Source organism: Choloepus didactylus, chromosome 15 (genome assembly GCF_015220235.1).
Source record: "Choloepus didactylus isolate mChoDid1 chromosome 15, mChoDid1.pri, whole genome shotgun sequence".
NCBI lineage: Eukaryota > Metazoa > Chordata > Mammalia > Pilosa > Megalonychidae > Choloepus > Choloepus didactylus.
Window position 1 is genome coordinate 80,170,850 of NC_051321.1, and position 16,307 is coordinate 80,187,156.

The 16,307-nt window shown below is 37.1% G+C and overlaps 1 protein-coding gene across 8 annotated transcripts in view; it reads left to right on the plus strand.

The window, feature by feature from the left end:
- The window catches only part of CCSER2 (coiled-coil serine rich protein 2), a 310,783-nt gene that overhangs the window by 34,693 nt on the left and 259,783 nt on the right, over nucleotides 1-16,307 (plus strand). For 7 of the 8 annotated variants that reach the window (XM_037803774.1, XM_037803769.1, XM_037803768.1 and 4 more), the window contains one exon: nucleotides 13,957-15,385. In XM_037803774.1, the coding sequence (XP_037659702.1) occupies nucleotides 13,996-15,385 (1,390 nt within the window). In that variant the 5' untranslated portion in view covers nucleotides 13,957-13,995. Of the gene's footprint in view, nucleotides 1-13,956; nucleotides 15,386-16,307 lie in introns of those variants that run through there. The other variant, XM_037803775.1, reaches the window with a different exon arrangement.

Genomic DNA, 16,307 nt, shown 5'->3' on the forward strand with positions numbered 1-16,307 from the left:
TTAAAATAAAAAAGAACAACCCAAACATCCCATTCCCCTCCTCCCACCATTGTTCATTTCCTTTTTTTAAAATGCAGTTTAATTGAGATACAGTCACACACCCTGAAGTCATCCACAGTGTACAATTAATTATTCACAGCACCATCCTACAGTTGTGTGTTCATCACCAGAATCAATATTTGGACCTTTTCCTTACTCCAAAATAAAAATAAAAGCAAAAAAGACCCCCTAATTCTTTCCATCCCCTTCATCCCGCCCTATTCTTCATCTAATTTTTGTCCCCATTTTCCATTCATCTGTCCATATGCTGGATAAAGGGAGTACGAGCCACAGTCACACTGTGCAAACTACATAGTTATACAATCATCTTCAAGAATCAAGGTCACTGGGTTGCAGTTTGACAGTTTCAGGTATTTCCCTCTAGCCATTCTAACACATTAAAGACTAAAAGGTGATATCTGTATAGCTCATAAGAATGCCTTCCAGAGTGACCGCTCGACTCCATTTGAAATCTCTCAGCCACTGGAACCTTATTTTGTTTTATCTCTCTCCCCACTTTTGGTCAGGAAGATCCTCTCAATCCCACAGTGCTGGGCCCAGGCTCATCCCCAGGAGTCATTTCCCACATTGCCAGGGGGATTTACACCCCTGGGATCACATCCCACATAGGAGGCAGGGCAGTGAGTTCACCTGCCAGGTGGGCTTAGTGAGACATAGGGGGCCACGTCTGAGCAACAAAGAGGCGCGCTGGGGTGGTGGCGGGGGACAACTCCTAGGCACAGTTGTGAATGGGCTTAGCCTCTCCCTTGCAGCAACAAGTCTCACGGGGAAAGCCCCCCCGATCGAGGGCTTGGCCCACTAAATTGGCAGTACTCAGTGTTTGTGGGAAAATCAACAATAGTCCAGGTGGGGAAGTCCAGTACTTCTGCATTTCTCCCCAGCTCCTCCAGGGGCCCCGCAAATACACTTATACTCTCTGTCCATGTCACTCTGGGATGTCAGGATTTCACCCCAGCCTGTACAAACTCACCAAATCCCACTTCCCATTCAAAGCTTCATGCACCTTTGGTGTTCAAACAAACTGATTGTACAAGTTAAATTATCAAGTGTGCTACAGAAAATATAGATCCTGCACCAGATAAACATCTCCTCCCTAGGTGTCACACATAAGCTGTAGTTTTAAAACCTTCAGTATCGTCCTTTACCCTTGGGCCTGATTTGGCTTAGTCCTAACCAGATTCTCTTCGTTCATATCTCTAAAGTCTGAATTCTTTTTCAGTTCTTTTAACAGTTGCTGTGTGAGGGTAATACTGACATTCATAGCTGCCAAGTTCTAGCTCCGATGGCATATGATTTTTTTAATGTCTTTGGATTTGATTTGCAAGTATTTTGTTCAGAATTTTTGCATCTGTATTCATTAGGGAGATTGGCCTGTAGTTTTCCTCTCTTGTAGCATCTTTATTTGGTTTGATATTAGAGTGATATTGGCTTCATAAAATGAGTTAAATAATGTTTGATTTTCTTCAGTTTTTTGAAAGAGTTTGAGTAGGAATGGTGTCAATTCTTTTTGGAAAGTTTGGTAGAATTCCCCTGTGAAGCTGTCTGGCCCTGGGCTTTTATTTGTAGGAAGCTTTTTGATGACTGATTGGATCTCTTTACTTGTGATTGGTTTGTTGAGGTCTTCTCTTTCTTCTTTGGTCAGTCTAGGTTGTTCATGTGTTTTTAGGAAACTATCCATTTCCTCTAAATTGTCTAGTTTGTTGGCGTACCGTTGTTCATAGTATCCTCTTATGATTTTTAAAATTTCTTCGGGATCTGCAGTAATGTCTCCTTTCTCATTTATTATTTCATTTATTAGGTCTTTTTTCTTTTTGACTTTGTCAGCCTAGCTAAGGGTTTGTCAATCTTGTTGATCTTCTCAAAGAACCAAGTTTAGTTTTTTTTATTCTATTGTTTTTTTTGTTCTCCATATCATTTATTTCTGTTTTAATCCTTATTTCTTTTCTTCTACTTGCTTTGGGATTAGTTTGCTGATCGTTCTCTAGCTTTTCAGTTGTTCCATTAATTCTTTGATTTTAGCTCTTTCTTCTTTTTAATCTATGTATTTAGAGCTATAAATTCCCCCCTTAATACTGCCTTCACTGCATCCCATAAGTTTTGATATGTTGTCTTCTTGTTTTCATTCATCTCTAGATATTTAGCAATTTCTCTTGCAGTTTCTTCTTTGACCCACTGATTGTTTAGGAGTGTGTTTGACCTCCAGATATTTGTGAATGTTCTAAATCTTTGATAGTTATTGACTTATGGTTGCATGCTGTTGTGGTCAGAGAATGTGCTGTGAATAATCTCAATCCTTTTAAATTTATGAGGCTTGTTTTATGCCCCAGCATATGATCTATCCTGGAGAAAGTTCCATGAGCATTAGAGAAGAATGTATATCCTGGTAATTTGAGATGTATTGCTCTATATGTGTCTGTTAAGTCTAATTTATTTATCAGATTGTTTAGGTTCTCAGTTTCCTTATTGGTCCTCTGTCTGGTTGATCCATCTGTGGAAGAGAGTGGTATATTGAAGTTTCCCACAATTATTGTGGAAACATCTGTTGCTTCCTTCAGTTTTGCTAATGTTTGTCTCATGTACTTTGGAGCACCTTGACTGGGTGCATAAACATTTATAATTGTTATTTCTTCTTGGTGGATTGTCCCTTTTATTAGTATATAGTGTCTTTCTTTGCCTCTTATGACATCCTTGCATTTAGTCTATTTTATCTGAAATTAGTATTGCTATCCCTGTTTTCTTTTGGCTGTAGCTTGCATGGAATATTTTTTTTCCACCCTCTCACTTTCAATCTCTTTGTGTTGTTTCAATCTCTAAGATGAATCTCTTGTAAACAGCATATTGATGGTTCATATTTTTTAATCCATTCTGCCAATCTCTGTCTTTTAATTGAGGAGTTTAATCCATTCACATTCAATGTTATTACTGTGAAGGCAGTTCTTGAATCAGCCATCTTATCCTTTGGTTTTTATTTGTTGGATCTATTTTTACCCTTTCTTCATTTCCTTTAAGTTACCCTTACTAATACTCTTCAGTTCTGTGCCCTTTCCAGGCCTTTTTCTCCTCTTTTTTTTTTTCCTTTGCCGGTACAGCTCCCTTTAGTATTTCTTGTAGGGCAGGTCTCTTGTTAACAGATTCTCTCAGCATTTATTTGTCTGTGAAACTTTTAAAGTTCCCTCCATTTTGAAGGAGAGCTTTGCTGGATAAAGAATTCTTGGCTGGCAATTTTTATTTTTCAGATTTTAAATATGTCATACCACAGTCTTCTCACCTCCATGGTGCTCACTGAGTAGTCACTACTTAGTCTTATGTTTTCCTTGTATGTGGTGAATTGCTTCTCCCTTGCTGTTTTCAGAACTTTCTCCTTTTTCTCAGCATTTGACAATCTGATCTCAGAATATGTCTTGGAGTGGGTTTATTTGGATTTATTCTATTTGAAGTTTGTTGGGCATCTTTGATTTGCATATTTATGTCATTTTGAAGGGTTTGGAAGTTTTCCCCAACAATGTCTTCAAATACTCTTCCTAGCCCTTTACTCTTCTCTTCCCTTTCTGGAACAGCAAGGATTCTTATATTTGTGTGCCTCATGTTGTCCATCATTTCCCTGAGGTTCATTTCAATTTTTTGTTTTTTTTTACCAATCATTTTTTTGTGCTTTCACATTCCATTGTCTGTCCTTGAGTTCGCTAATTAATTCCTCCACCTCTTCAAATATGCTATGTGTCTCAAGAATAATTTTAGTTTTATCGACAGTATGTTTTATTTCCATAAGATCCAGTTGTTTTTTTTTTAAATTTACTCTTGCAAATTCTTCTTTATGCTCTCCTAGGGTCTTCTTCTTGTCTTTTATATCCTGAGCCATGACATTGATGTTTGTGTGTACATCATTGATTAATTGCTCCAAGTTCTATGTCTCCTCTGGCTTTTTCATTTGGATGTTTGGGTTTTCCATATCTTCTGGTTTCTTCATGTACTTTATAATTTTCTGTTGTTTTTGGCCTCTTGCCATTTGCTTATCTTGGTAGGGTTCTTTTAGGATATGCAGGACTATTTGACCATTTATCTGTAATTTGGCAGAGCTACACCTTGCTGGGGTGCACTTTCCCAGACCTACCAGCAGATGGTGCTCTTGAGACAGCTCTTACCCTCAAGCCAGTTCTCCCCCATCTTTGTCTATGTACTGAGTAGGGGTCCAACCATATGGAAATCTAGTCAGTGTACCAATTTTCTGTGTGCACTGGGGACTGCCAGCCCTGTGAGTTGGGGGTGTGCCCTGTGCAGTTTGGTAGGGAGTCTGTTCCAGGACACAGTGGAGTACTCTGGAACTGCAGAGCTGTGCATCTCACCTTTCAGCTCAAATGCCGCAGAGTCCCTGTCTGCCTTGTGCCCGCAAGTCCCTGGGATTGGGGGAGGGCTTCTGGTAGTTCCGTGCATTGCCGTTGCCTCTAGGCTATGCAAGCCATGGGCTTCCGTGGAGAGAGTGGGTGCTGTCACAAGCCAGCTGAATCCTGAATTCCCTCAAGGAAACTCTTGGCTGCGGAGCTGTGAAGGGTTGTTTCTCAGCAACTGCAAAGATGGCTGCACGGAGCATGGAAAGCTGCCCCCTTCCGTGCTCATCTGCCTGCTCCAACCACTAGTCCCTGGCATGGGGGCTCTTGGCCTCTTGTCTGCAAAGGGTTATTACCTGAGCCAAATGCTGAGGAGGGTGCCCATGGTGTGGAAGGCTTCTCCCCTCCATGCTCATCAGCTGGCTCCAACCGCCCATTCCCCGGCGACGTTTCAGGCTGAACACTCACTGGTCTTAAACGCAGTCTCAGGTACTCCAAGTACGCACTCTTTGTAGGTGTAGAAGTCCCTCCCCAGCTGATGGAACCCTGGAACTGCTGCTCTGGAGCGCTTTCTGTCCTGTATCTAGTGTTTTTCATGGAGGAGAATTTTGCTGTGTCTCTTGTAATCTGCCATTTTCCCAGTAGCCAACATTAATCTTTATGTTTGAGCTTTGTAATTTTATATATGGTCTTGCATTAAATCCTGTCCTTTTAAAGCTTCAATATGGAAAGGAATCTGGAGATGTTATGAAGAGGTTCTTTGGCATATTGACATGAAAATGAACATGTAAGCATTACACTGTGACTTGGCCGTTTTGGTGGAGGCATTTTATTGAACTTATAAAAAATTATTTCATGTACCACTTTTGTAAACTGCAAAGTAATATACAACACAGCCACTTTTCATCATCTCTGAGCTTTGTCTCTATTCTTAAACAAAGTGGTGCAGAGGGGTGTGGTAAGGGTCAAGATGTCTGTTGTTCATGTTACTCATTGCTAGACACTGTTTTTACAAAATATCCCTTGGCAAATGTCCAAATAATGGAAGCCAGTGTAGCCCAAGATAAAAACCATGATAGGTACTATTATTTTATTGCTCATTTGCACATGAGAAAACAGATTTAATGAGAAGCCAAGTAACTTGCCCAAGGTCATGCTTCTAGGAAGTACTGAAGATGAGATTCTAACGTAGGCATCTTCAAGACCTCTTAACCATTACCCTATACTACCTCTCAGGATAGCTTTCCTCTTGCTAGAACTTCTCAAGGCTTGGTCAGAGCATTTTACAGCTCATAACCCTGTTAATTTTGGAGCCCTTTGTCCTTTGTGGGAAGAGTTTAGAGGTCCAGGCATTGAGAGTTCTCTGAATAGGAGGCATATGCTTGCGTGTGTATGTGTGTATGCGTGTGTGGGGGGGCGGAGCTTAGAGGGGGAAGGTTAGGTATGATGTACTGTAGTTTGTTAAATTTCTCTTCTTCAATCCTACATCTCTCTTCTGATGAAAACACCCTCAATTGGGGTTTTATTTTTTGTAAAGAAAAAGTTACATATAACTACTTTCAAACATAGTAAGTAGAGAAAACAGTATTATGAACTCCAAGTGTGTCTATCATTCAGATTTTAACAATTATCAATATTCTGGTATTTTCATTTTATCTGTCACACCCATCTTTTTTTCCCCCTGAGTAGTTGGGTTATTGATATTTACTGGAGTATTTCAAAGTGGATCCCAATATATAATTTCATAATTAAATTCTTTGGTACTTGTAGTTCTCATATAAATAGACTTATTAAAAGAACAGTATAAGCATTATACTCTTATCACACCCAACAAAAATAACAGTAATTCCTTAATATTATCCACCTCCCATTCCATGTTCAGTTTTCCTGGGCTGTCTCAAAAATATCTTTTTACTGGGAGTTTGTTGAAATTTAGATCCATACAAGGTCCACACATTGCATTTGGTTATTGTATCTCTTGCACTTTATAACATTCCTTCATTTGTTGAGGAAAGAAACTGAATCCTTCCTCTTGTGGAATTTCCCACATTCTAGATTTGGCTGATTATGTTGTGTTCTGTGTTCCTCATTTTTTCCTATAAACTTTTAGATCTAGAGGCTTGAACAGATTGAGATTCAATTTTTTTTTTTTTTTTTTGGTCAAGAATATTTCATAGATATGCCTGTACTTCCTATTGTCTCACAATAGCACTTCAAGATTTATTCAGGGTCAGGTGTCTTTTCACCTGAAGGAGTTAGCATTTGATGATTGATGATTGCTGCCTAGATCTGTTAATTCATTAGGAGTTGCAAAGTAATGATTTTCTTATTTTGTGATTTCATAATTTCTTCTGCACTTACTAGTTGTGATTGTTCTATAAATGTAACTTTCCATCATCAACTATTTGATTACCTTGAAATACAGGCAAGACAGGATAGATGATTAATTCTTCCTCTATCAGTTTGTAGGATATGCTGTTATAGCAGTGGGGCTTATGTTTTTGCTAGTTGCTGATAGAATTAAAAGTAGTTAGCGTGAAGATTTTTTACCCCTCCATCAGAGGCAGATGGGTTTTGCTTCTACTCTTCCCCTGACGCATTGATTCTTTTCCTATGCCCTGGGAGTGAGAGCACTTGCTGCCCTTCCCCAGCAGCTAAAGGCTTTTGCTTCATAGGACAGAAGGAGCCCAGGAAGTGAGAGTGTCTTTATGCTTATTCTTGTGCACTCCTGATCATTTTTTGTATGTCTCACAAATGAGAAGGGGCTCTCTAACATATCTGCCTTGCCCCCAGTCTTTTCTCTTGAACACTGAGTTGAGGCCCATGGAGAAGAGCTTCCTATTCCACACTGATGAGCTAGTCCACATTTGCCTTTTAAGAATACATTCAAATATTAGCTTACTACTTTTTATAGTGGTCACCTCTGCAAGAAGTGAAATGTTCAAATGTCCCATCTTTGGGGCTTGTCCCTCTTTGGAATTTGGTTTACCTGGTGGTCATATGACCTCAGCTTTTTGATGGGCCCAGGAAAAGTTATGATTTTGAAGATTATCTGGCAGTTTCAGTTTAATAGGGTAGGAGTAACATTCATTGCAGTGTCTGCATTCTAAGTGGAAGTGAAGGTCTGATCTCCATATAAATGGAACCACACTATGTGTCCTCTTATCAGCTGGCTTCTTTTATATAAAGGAGCCTCTTAAATTCATCTCTGTTATTGAGTCTATCAACAGTTGTTCTTTTTTTGTTAGCATGTGGTATTCTATTATGTCAAAATTACTACAAAAACTTATTTTTCTATGATACTGTACTTTTGATTTGGTAAATCTTAATGAAATGTTTTATTTTGGGTATTTATTATCTGTTGTATACTGAGCAAGCCTAGGGTTGGGTAATGTACACTAAGGAACCAAGCAGTCTGTGCCATTAGTGAACTTACAGCCCAATGGTCATCCATCCGTGTTCCTGTCACTCATGCCAGTCTTCTCCCTCCTATTCCTTGGCACCTTATGGCTTTCTCCTCCCTGCCCATTTAATTTAATCTGGGGAATTTTGCTTGGTGCAGGCCCTAAATAGACTGAAATGTCAAATGATTGCATGTTGTGTTTTAACAAGCACCCAGTGTTGCAACATGTCTATGTTTAATTGTTAAGCCTGTATAGTATTTTAAAAGGCTGTGTAACTACTCAGGTGTTGGGCTTGGTCATTATTTAAGCAGATTGGCTTGCCATCTTTACCTAGCCCTCTGCACATGAATGTAATTTGCTTGCCCCACACCATCATTTGAGTTTGTGACTCCTGAACTAAATGGTAAAATTTGAAGGGAGGGTTTTTGTGGTTTGACCAGGGGAGCTTTTGGTTCCCTTTTATCTGCCAGTATTCTCTCTGTCCTTTAAATCAAACTTTAGGATGTAATAAATACAGAATCTGCATTTAATAACATAAGTTAATATTCCCAAATAAATTCATTTTGGAACTACTTTTCACACATTTATTTGATCTCCATTGATGTGTATAAAAAATCACGTTATAACTGGAGGAGAAAAAGATCAGATTGGTATTGTCATGGGGCTTTTGTTAAGCTTGTGTTTTAAAACCATGAAAATCTAAAATTAGGCTGCATTGTGATAAACCTCACTTTTGACCAGGTGTGTCATTTTTGCTTAATAATTGCTCTAATAAAGCCTTTGAATCAGCTCATGCCACAGATGACAGCCAGCAAAAACAGAGGAGATGGGGATATGGGGAAAGAAAGTAGTTGAGTAACACAAGGTAAAAAAAAAAAAAAAAGAAAAAAGAAGAAGAAACCATTTTAAATGAAGGGGTGGTTATGTGAATGTGAAGCCAAGTTAGAGAAGTGCCTGATTATCCCTACATAGTCATCAACATTGTTGTTCAGTTAACTGCTCTTGGACCAAGTAGTGAATTTATGCCTGTGTAAATCCCCAAAATGAAAGCAATTTATACTTTCTTTAAAGCTATTTGAAAAACTAAAAAAGGAATGTGAGTAGGTGGTTCTTCAGATGATAAAATAGAGGATATGAAAGAAGTTTGAAGAAGCAAAAGCTCCCACTGATTCTCTTGCAGAATTGCTCCTTTATTTAATGCCTAGGTCCTTTGCTGTCTGTAAGCATCTCTGACATTAGTTACTAAGTCCCTTCCTTTACCTTTGTCTTAGCTGTCAGTAAACCTCTCAGATTATTTCATTCTCAGCAAAATCTTCTCCTTTATCAGAGGGCAGAAGCAGGTAAACTGGAACTTGAGTCCTGTTTGACAGTTTATGAACTTGTGACTTTGGACAAGTATTTTAGCCTTTCTGAATCTTGGTTTATCTATTTAAAATGGAATTGACTTTACCACTTTATAATGCCTTAGAAATCAGTCAACAGGGATGAAGTGGTAAGCATGGTACCTATCAGGGAAGTGCTCAGGAATGTTGGCTCCTCCTTTTCCTTCCTTATCCAATTTGGATTCACTTTAAAAGCAAGAAATTTACTAGATTTCAAAAGAGAAATGTATGAGTAGTTTTGAAAATTATTTCAGATGTGAAATACTAATACAGTAAATATGCTAGACTTTTAAAAATTATTCTTACAGAAAACAACTCAGAAAATTTCAGACATTCCCAAGCCCTGTACTAGGTATAGGTTAAAGCTCACAGACAATAACAAAGTATCTCAAAGGAGATTTTATCAGTAGACTTAATAGCAGTTTTTCAGATTATTGTGATCATGTTTTTTACATGCTTAACAGATTGTATATCAGGTAACGTGCATCAGAGAAAGCATGATGACTAAAATGAAACAGACTCACAGTGTTTCTTTTGCTTCATTTGAGAGTTTAAACAAATGTAGGAGTAGGAAGTTTCATGAACATTTAAGACAGAAGGTAGGTCACCAATAAATGCAGTCACAATATTCATGATGTAGGTAGATGTGGAAACTGCAGTTGAGCTGTCAGATTAGTTTAGACTTCAGACTACAGTCCTAAATGATTGGTATCATTTATGTTGTAATTATTTCGCATTTAGATGTCAGTGAGTATTCTTGATAGGAAATAGTGCATTCAGTTTCTAACATTATTTTTGCTATTTTTAATGTAGTAGCACAGCATCCCCAGCAATTTGTAAGTATGAGTGTGTCTTTCTTGTGGACCTCTCTTGTGCTTGTAGCTTTAAGATGTTCTTGGGGAGATAGCATACATTACCCTCATTCTAGGCATAGAGTAGTGGAAGAATAGAATGTATTTCCTCAATTTATTAATGACAAGCAGGGAAATGTTAAGGCCTTTTTTTACTCACAGGGTGAATTATGGGAGGCTGAGTCATGGGAGGTCAGAATCTTTAATATGTGTTATTTTGTGATTTGCAAAATGACCTACATGTCTAATATCATTACCACTTTAAAAAAAATGGCTATCCTGAAAGTGTTTGTGTGGAGGGGGCTATGTTTCATGGCAAAGACCATTACTAAATTCAGAATGGCAGTCAGGTGATATTGACTATTGCCGTTGTCTCTTTTCTTTGCTCGTGGCAGTCATTGCTTTCTGATCAACACACTTTAGTGCTAAGTGTAGATTTAACCTTAGAATCCTTTTCAACATACTGCTAAGTCCACTCCTACCAGTCAATCATAAGCTCACAAAGCAAAGTTATTTTTCAGTTCTTGATTTATATTTTAAATTAATTTGCACCAAGAGATTATGAATTTATTTAAAAGTTGAGGGTCTATCAGCTTCTACATGGTCTTTACAATTTTAGCAAAGGTATAGAAGCTAGAAAGTATAGCATAGATTTTGAGGAATGACAAACAAGGGCAAACAATGCATCTTGGCTTAATTGTAGAGCAAGATATTGGAAATGTATAGTAAACCACACAAAAGAGAAGCTTGATCCTTCTACAATGGATTTTGTGTTTTATTTTGAAGTTCCTGGGCCCACAAATAGTTTTTAGTCAGTAGAATGACCTGATCAGATCTGTGCTTTAGGAGGATAACTGTTAAAAGTCTGAGTAGAAGACAGATTGGAGTCTTCAGCTATATAGGAGGCACAGGTTAAAGATTTTTTTATTTAACTCATTATTAACAAGGGAACCAGAACAGTTGTTAAAATTGGTCCAAAAAACACAGGCACATGGGATATTGAAGTGCATTTGCAAATGGATGCTAAGCTGACTTCTACCATGGTGGAAGTAAATCACTTGAACCTCCACAGACAGCATTTATTTGTAGGTCTATAGACATGAATTGTTTGTTTAGTTTCTACATGTTCTACATGTACGTGCTCTGCAGTCACATGTTCTTCATTTATATCTTCATCTCGCTCTCCGTCCTCTTACAACCGAGTTGTAAAACAGCCCAAAGACATTTCCTGTGTGGTTAGATTATCCCTGAAGGTTCAGTGTTTCATTAAAAGGATATCCAGTAATCTCTTTTGCCTATTCCAAAGTCTTAAACTTTTGTTTTCAAGGTGAATTGTTTTTTTTCTGCCTGTATTACTGCAGACTTATTCCTTCATCATTCTTATTTATTAACTTAACCAGGATATGTCTTTGGATCTGTGTTTCAGTTTATTTTTCCTTTCCTGCTGCAGATTTTTTTCTGTCTTTATTTTAGGGATATTTCTTTGTTTAGTTTTTTGTCCTTCATCTGCTATCTGATTGCTTTGATGTCTTTGTCCATTTTTTCTCCTCAGTAGTATGTTTATTTTAAGATTTTTTTTCCTCCTTGCCATTAGTTTGATTTTCTGTTCTTGGTTCTTTTTTTTTGCAGTATTCAAATTCATTGTTCTTCTTCATTGGGTTTGTTAGTGCTATAATTTTTCTTTTCAATTTGACCATTTTTGTCTTTTCATCTTTGAACTTTTATTAGATATATGTGTTCTCTGTTACAAAGAACTCACTGGAAATTTCTTCTTTTCCTTGTGTTATGTTTTGTTTCAGACTGGATCCTTCCTTAGTTTTGCATACTATATTCATTGTTTTCCCCTTCCACCTGCCCCTTGTTTCACATTTACTTGACTATTTCTTTTTGTCTTGGCTCAGGCTTAATTAAATTGGGACTTACTGATACAATTTGAGTGAATTCCCCTCTACACTTTTCCTACTTTAGCTTTGACCTTGTATGTCTCTGCCTTTTGTTGCACCCTCTTCTCCAGTATACTTTTTGAGGGGTATGTGTGTTGTTCTCTGTCTACTTTTGTGTAGTTGAAGGGTCTGAGGTGGTACTGGGGGTAGAGCTCTCCTGGGGCACCAGGCTCTCCTATCTCTTCTTAGATTTTGTTGAATGTCCTCCCTTCATCCTGCTGAAGATAAATCTCAGATCCTGCCCTCAACTCAGAATAATGCCTTGGAAGTTGGCAAGTCCTCATGGCCCCTCTTGACCCTGCTGAAATTTCAAAGCTTCTGTGCTGTCAATGTTTTACTTGACTTTTCTAGGGCTGCCAAATCATGCCCTTGGATCTTACCTCCCAAATGGAGGATGTTTATTAACATGGTTTTCAAGTTTTATTAACTTACCTGCTTTTATCTTTACTGCTTCCAGGCAGTGTGAACTGGCCACACTGTACAGAATCTTTCTCTGGCTATTACTTGTTAAAATTTGACAGTTCATAGTTTTTTTTTGTTTTGTTTTTTTTTAATTTTATTTTGAAATAAATTCAAACTTGCAGAAACAGTTGCAAAAACAATACAAAACCCACACATAGAACCCCAGCATACCCCAACCCCCCTCCCCTGATACCCCGATCCACCAGACAGTTCATAGTTTAAACAGTTTCTTGTTTGCGGCTGGTATGATTTTTGGTTAAAAAAATACACATGCATGTACATGTGTGTATGTGCATGTGTGTATATAAATATATAAATAATATACATGTGTGTGTATATAAAAATATACACACACATATATATTATTTTCTGTCCTTTTCATTAGATACTGGGGAAAGGAACTTCTGTAATTCTGTTTCATCCTACCATCTTTACTTGAAAGTCTGTGTGAGTTTCTAAATGTCTACTTTTGATTAATTAATAACACGTACTCTAGATGCTCTAATTCTTAACAATATGGTTGATTTGGAATAGTTTTTCATTTTTTTCCATTTAAAAATAAAATGAACAAATTAAAGACAATGTCATAAGATACTATACATTTAAAAAATCATCAGTGATCCTAAGGCATGTGCTTTTCTTTTATTTGGATTTTGCTTTTGTGCATGGTTTTATAGATTGTTATATAATTGCAGTAAGCATATAAAGATCATAATATATTTCACTTAATTTTAGGTCAAACATTTTAATATTTCTATTTCATCTTTATTATCGCATCACATGGCATGTGACAATTTATTAGTCACTCAAATGGGGGGCTCGTTTTCTAGTTTGATGCTCTTGTGTGTTTGTACATTGAACATTTTTGAGTTTGTAGTGTTGCTTTGTCGTTAAAATAAATTTGAGGGATTAAAATTAATGGACTATTCACCTCTCTTTATTAAATCATTAGAACTCTCACCCTGGTATTAAACTATAGTGTCTGTTTATGTCATTGGATGCAAATTCTTTTGAGATAATTTCTTAAAATGACAGCTGATATTCCAACTCTTAAAAGGAGAAGAATTTTTTTGGGTGCTGTTGTATTCTTGTCCTTCCCATGACTTGAATAATAAGGGTTTTTAAAATATATTCCAGTTTTTATAAGATCATGTGTGCTTTTTTAAAACATAAAATCACATATTCTTCTCTGTAAAGGAGAGAAAATTACTCAAAAGTGAAAAAATAATTTGGATTGGATGATGGAAGTTGTGCTGTTGAAGTATTCATTTTTTGTCAGATTATTTCTAGACTTTGCTGCATAACTTGGGTTTATAAAAATGTTTATAAAAAGCCCTTTATTTTCTTTTAGCATATAGCTATTAATTTAATAAATGCTTTCAATATTTGTAAGTATCCTGTAGGAATCATGAATAGCTTTTGGGCTTTGCTGCATGCAATTACATGAGTGTAGGCATTCATAATTATATAATAATCCTTGTAATTATCCTTATTTAGGAATCTTTATTGTACTTTTTTTTTCTCCTCAGATACTGTCAGTGTTTAAGAACAAATGCAGCTTATAGCTCATGGAAGAAAAAGCACAAATCAAGACATTTTTGGGTTCCAAGTTGCCAAAGTATGGAGCAAAATCTGTAAGAAGTACACTGCAGCCAATGCCAAATGGGACACCTGGTAGTTTGTTTGGAACTTCTAAGAGTAGCAGTGTCCAAAGCGACATAAAAAATAATGTCTCCAATTGTCCGTCGACCCATTCATTTAATTGGAGAAAAGCAAATAAATTCCACCTTGGTGAACGAAGTGCTGGTGAGCCTAAGAGTACTCCAAATTCTGAAAAACATGCTCCTACTCAAGGAATGTTTGATAAAAATGGGATAAAAGGAGGTTTGAAAAGTGTTTCTTTATTCACATCAAAGTTATCAAAGCCATCCACTATGTTTGTGTCATCTACAGAGGAGTTAAACCAAAAGTCTTTCTCTGGACCACCTAACTTGGGTAAATTCACCAAAGGTACATTATTAGGAAGGACTTCATATTCTTCAGTTAGTGCTCCCAAATCGCAGTTGAATGGATTTTATGGAAACCGATCGGCTGGTAGCATGCAAAGACCTAGAGCAAACTCCTGTGCCACTAGAAGCAGTTCTGGAGAAAGCTTAGCACAATCACCAGACAATATTAAATCTATTACTTGTGAAAAAATGGTAAGGTCACAAAGTTTTTCACATTCCATTCAGAATTCCTTCCTTCCACCTTCATCTATAACCAGATCACATTCCTTCAATAGAGCTGTAGATCTTACAAAGCCTTACCAGAACCAACAGCTACCCGTCAGAGTGCCTCTAAGGTCAAGCATGCTAACAAGAAATTGCCGCCAGCCAGAAGTACTCAATGGGAATGAACATTTAGGGTATGGATTTAACAGGCCTTATGCTGCTGGAAAGAAGTTGGCTTTACCCAGTGGTCCAGGCCTAACTTCCACTTTGGGTTATAGGATGGTTCATCCTTCTTTATTGAAACCCAGACCTTCATTTGCTGGGAACATCACAGTTGATGGTAATAAAAATTCACCTGCTGACACATGTGTAGAAGAGGATGCTACAGTTTTGGCTAACAACAGAGCTACTGATAAGGACCAAGAACTAATTGAAAATGATAGTTACAGAACAGAAAATTACCAGACCATGAAGCGTAATGCTAAAATTAGATACCTGAGTGATGATGTAGATGACATTTCCTTGTCATCTTTGTCATCTTCTGATAAGAATGATTTAAGTGAAGACTTTAGTGATGATTTTATAGATATAGAAGACTCTAACAGAACTCGAATAACTCCAGAGGAAATTTCTCTCAAAGAAGAAGAGCATGAAAGTGTACCACCAAAGGATATATTTGATTCCCCCAAGGAAAATGAAAAATCCTTCAGTAAGACCAGTGAATGGATAGATATAACTGTGTCTGGTAAATACTAATATCCTTAAGTTTGTTTGCTTTCTCCTAGATATTTTTTATAACTGAACCTACATTTAGGATTATTTTGTGATAAATTCCAAGATACTATCAATTTCTTGGTTTAAATTAAATGACTATTAGGAGGAAGGATGGATCTAAATAAAACTGAATTGGGGCAACATTTATCTTTTTTGTTCACTGGCTTTTTTACTCTGTCCTGTTTTTCACTTTCTCTAGAAAAACATCATCTTTAAAAACACTCGTTCCCTAAGGTATCCTCCCTTGGCTATTCTTTGGCTATCATACACAGACCTACTCCTACTTGGGATAGGCAATACTTCAAAAAAATTTTTTCCTTACTCTTCCCAACTAGTGGCTTCCTGATAAACCATCTCTTCCCTTACGGTAGCAGATCAGGATTGTTGCTATTTATTAAGAGTGAAGCTATACCAAAGGGTAAATGAGATAATGTAGGTTCTTTTCGACCTAATTTTTTTTTTTTTTTTAATCCCAGGAAATTTTCATTTTTTGTATCAGGGATTTGCTTTCTTGTTTAGCAGTCTTTGTAGTTATATTTTCAGAGGAGCTTCATTATTACTGTTTTTCTTTAATTGAACAAAGTAAGATGGCACATGTTAAACATTTTCCCTTATAGTTGGTTTCTTGACAACTAAATGCTGGAGAAAATATATCTTTGTGCCATAAAGTCTGGAAATAGAACTTACTTGAGTGGGTTGGATATAGGCACTTGGTCTGATCAAGGGTCTCGAGAATATGCCTCGAATTAACGCAAACCCTTGATTGTCTCAGGGTCTTCTAAGTGACTGCCAGGCAAGGTTTTTCCTCATAAAGAGTTAACTGCAAGATTAAATAATACAAACAGAGGCAGGGAAGTTTCCTCATCCCAGTGGTTAAAAAAGAAATGTCTTGG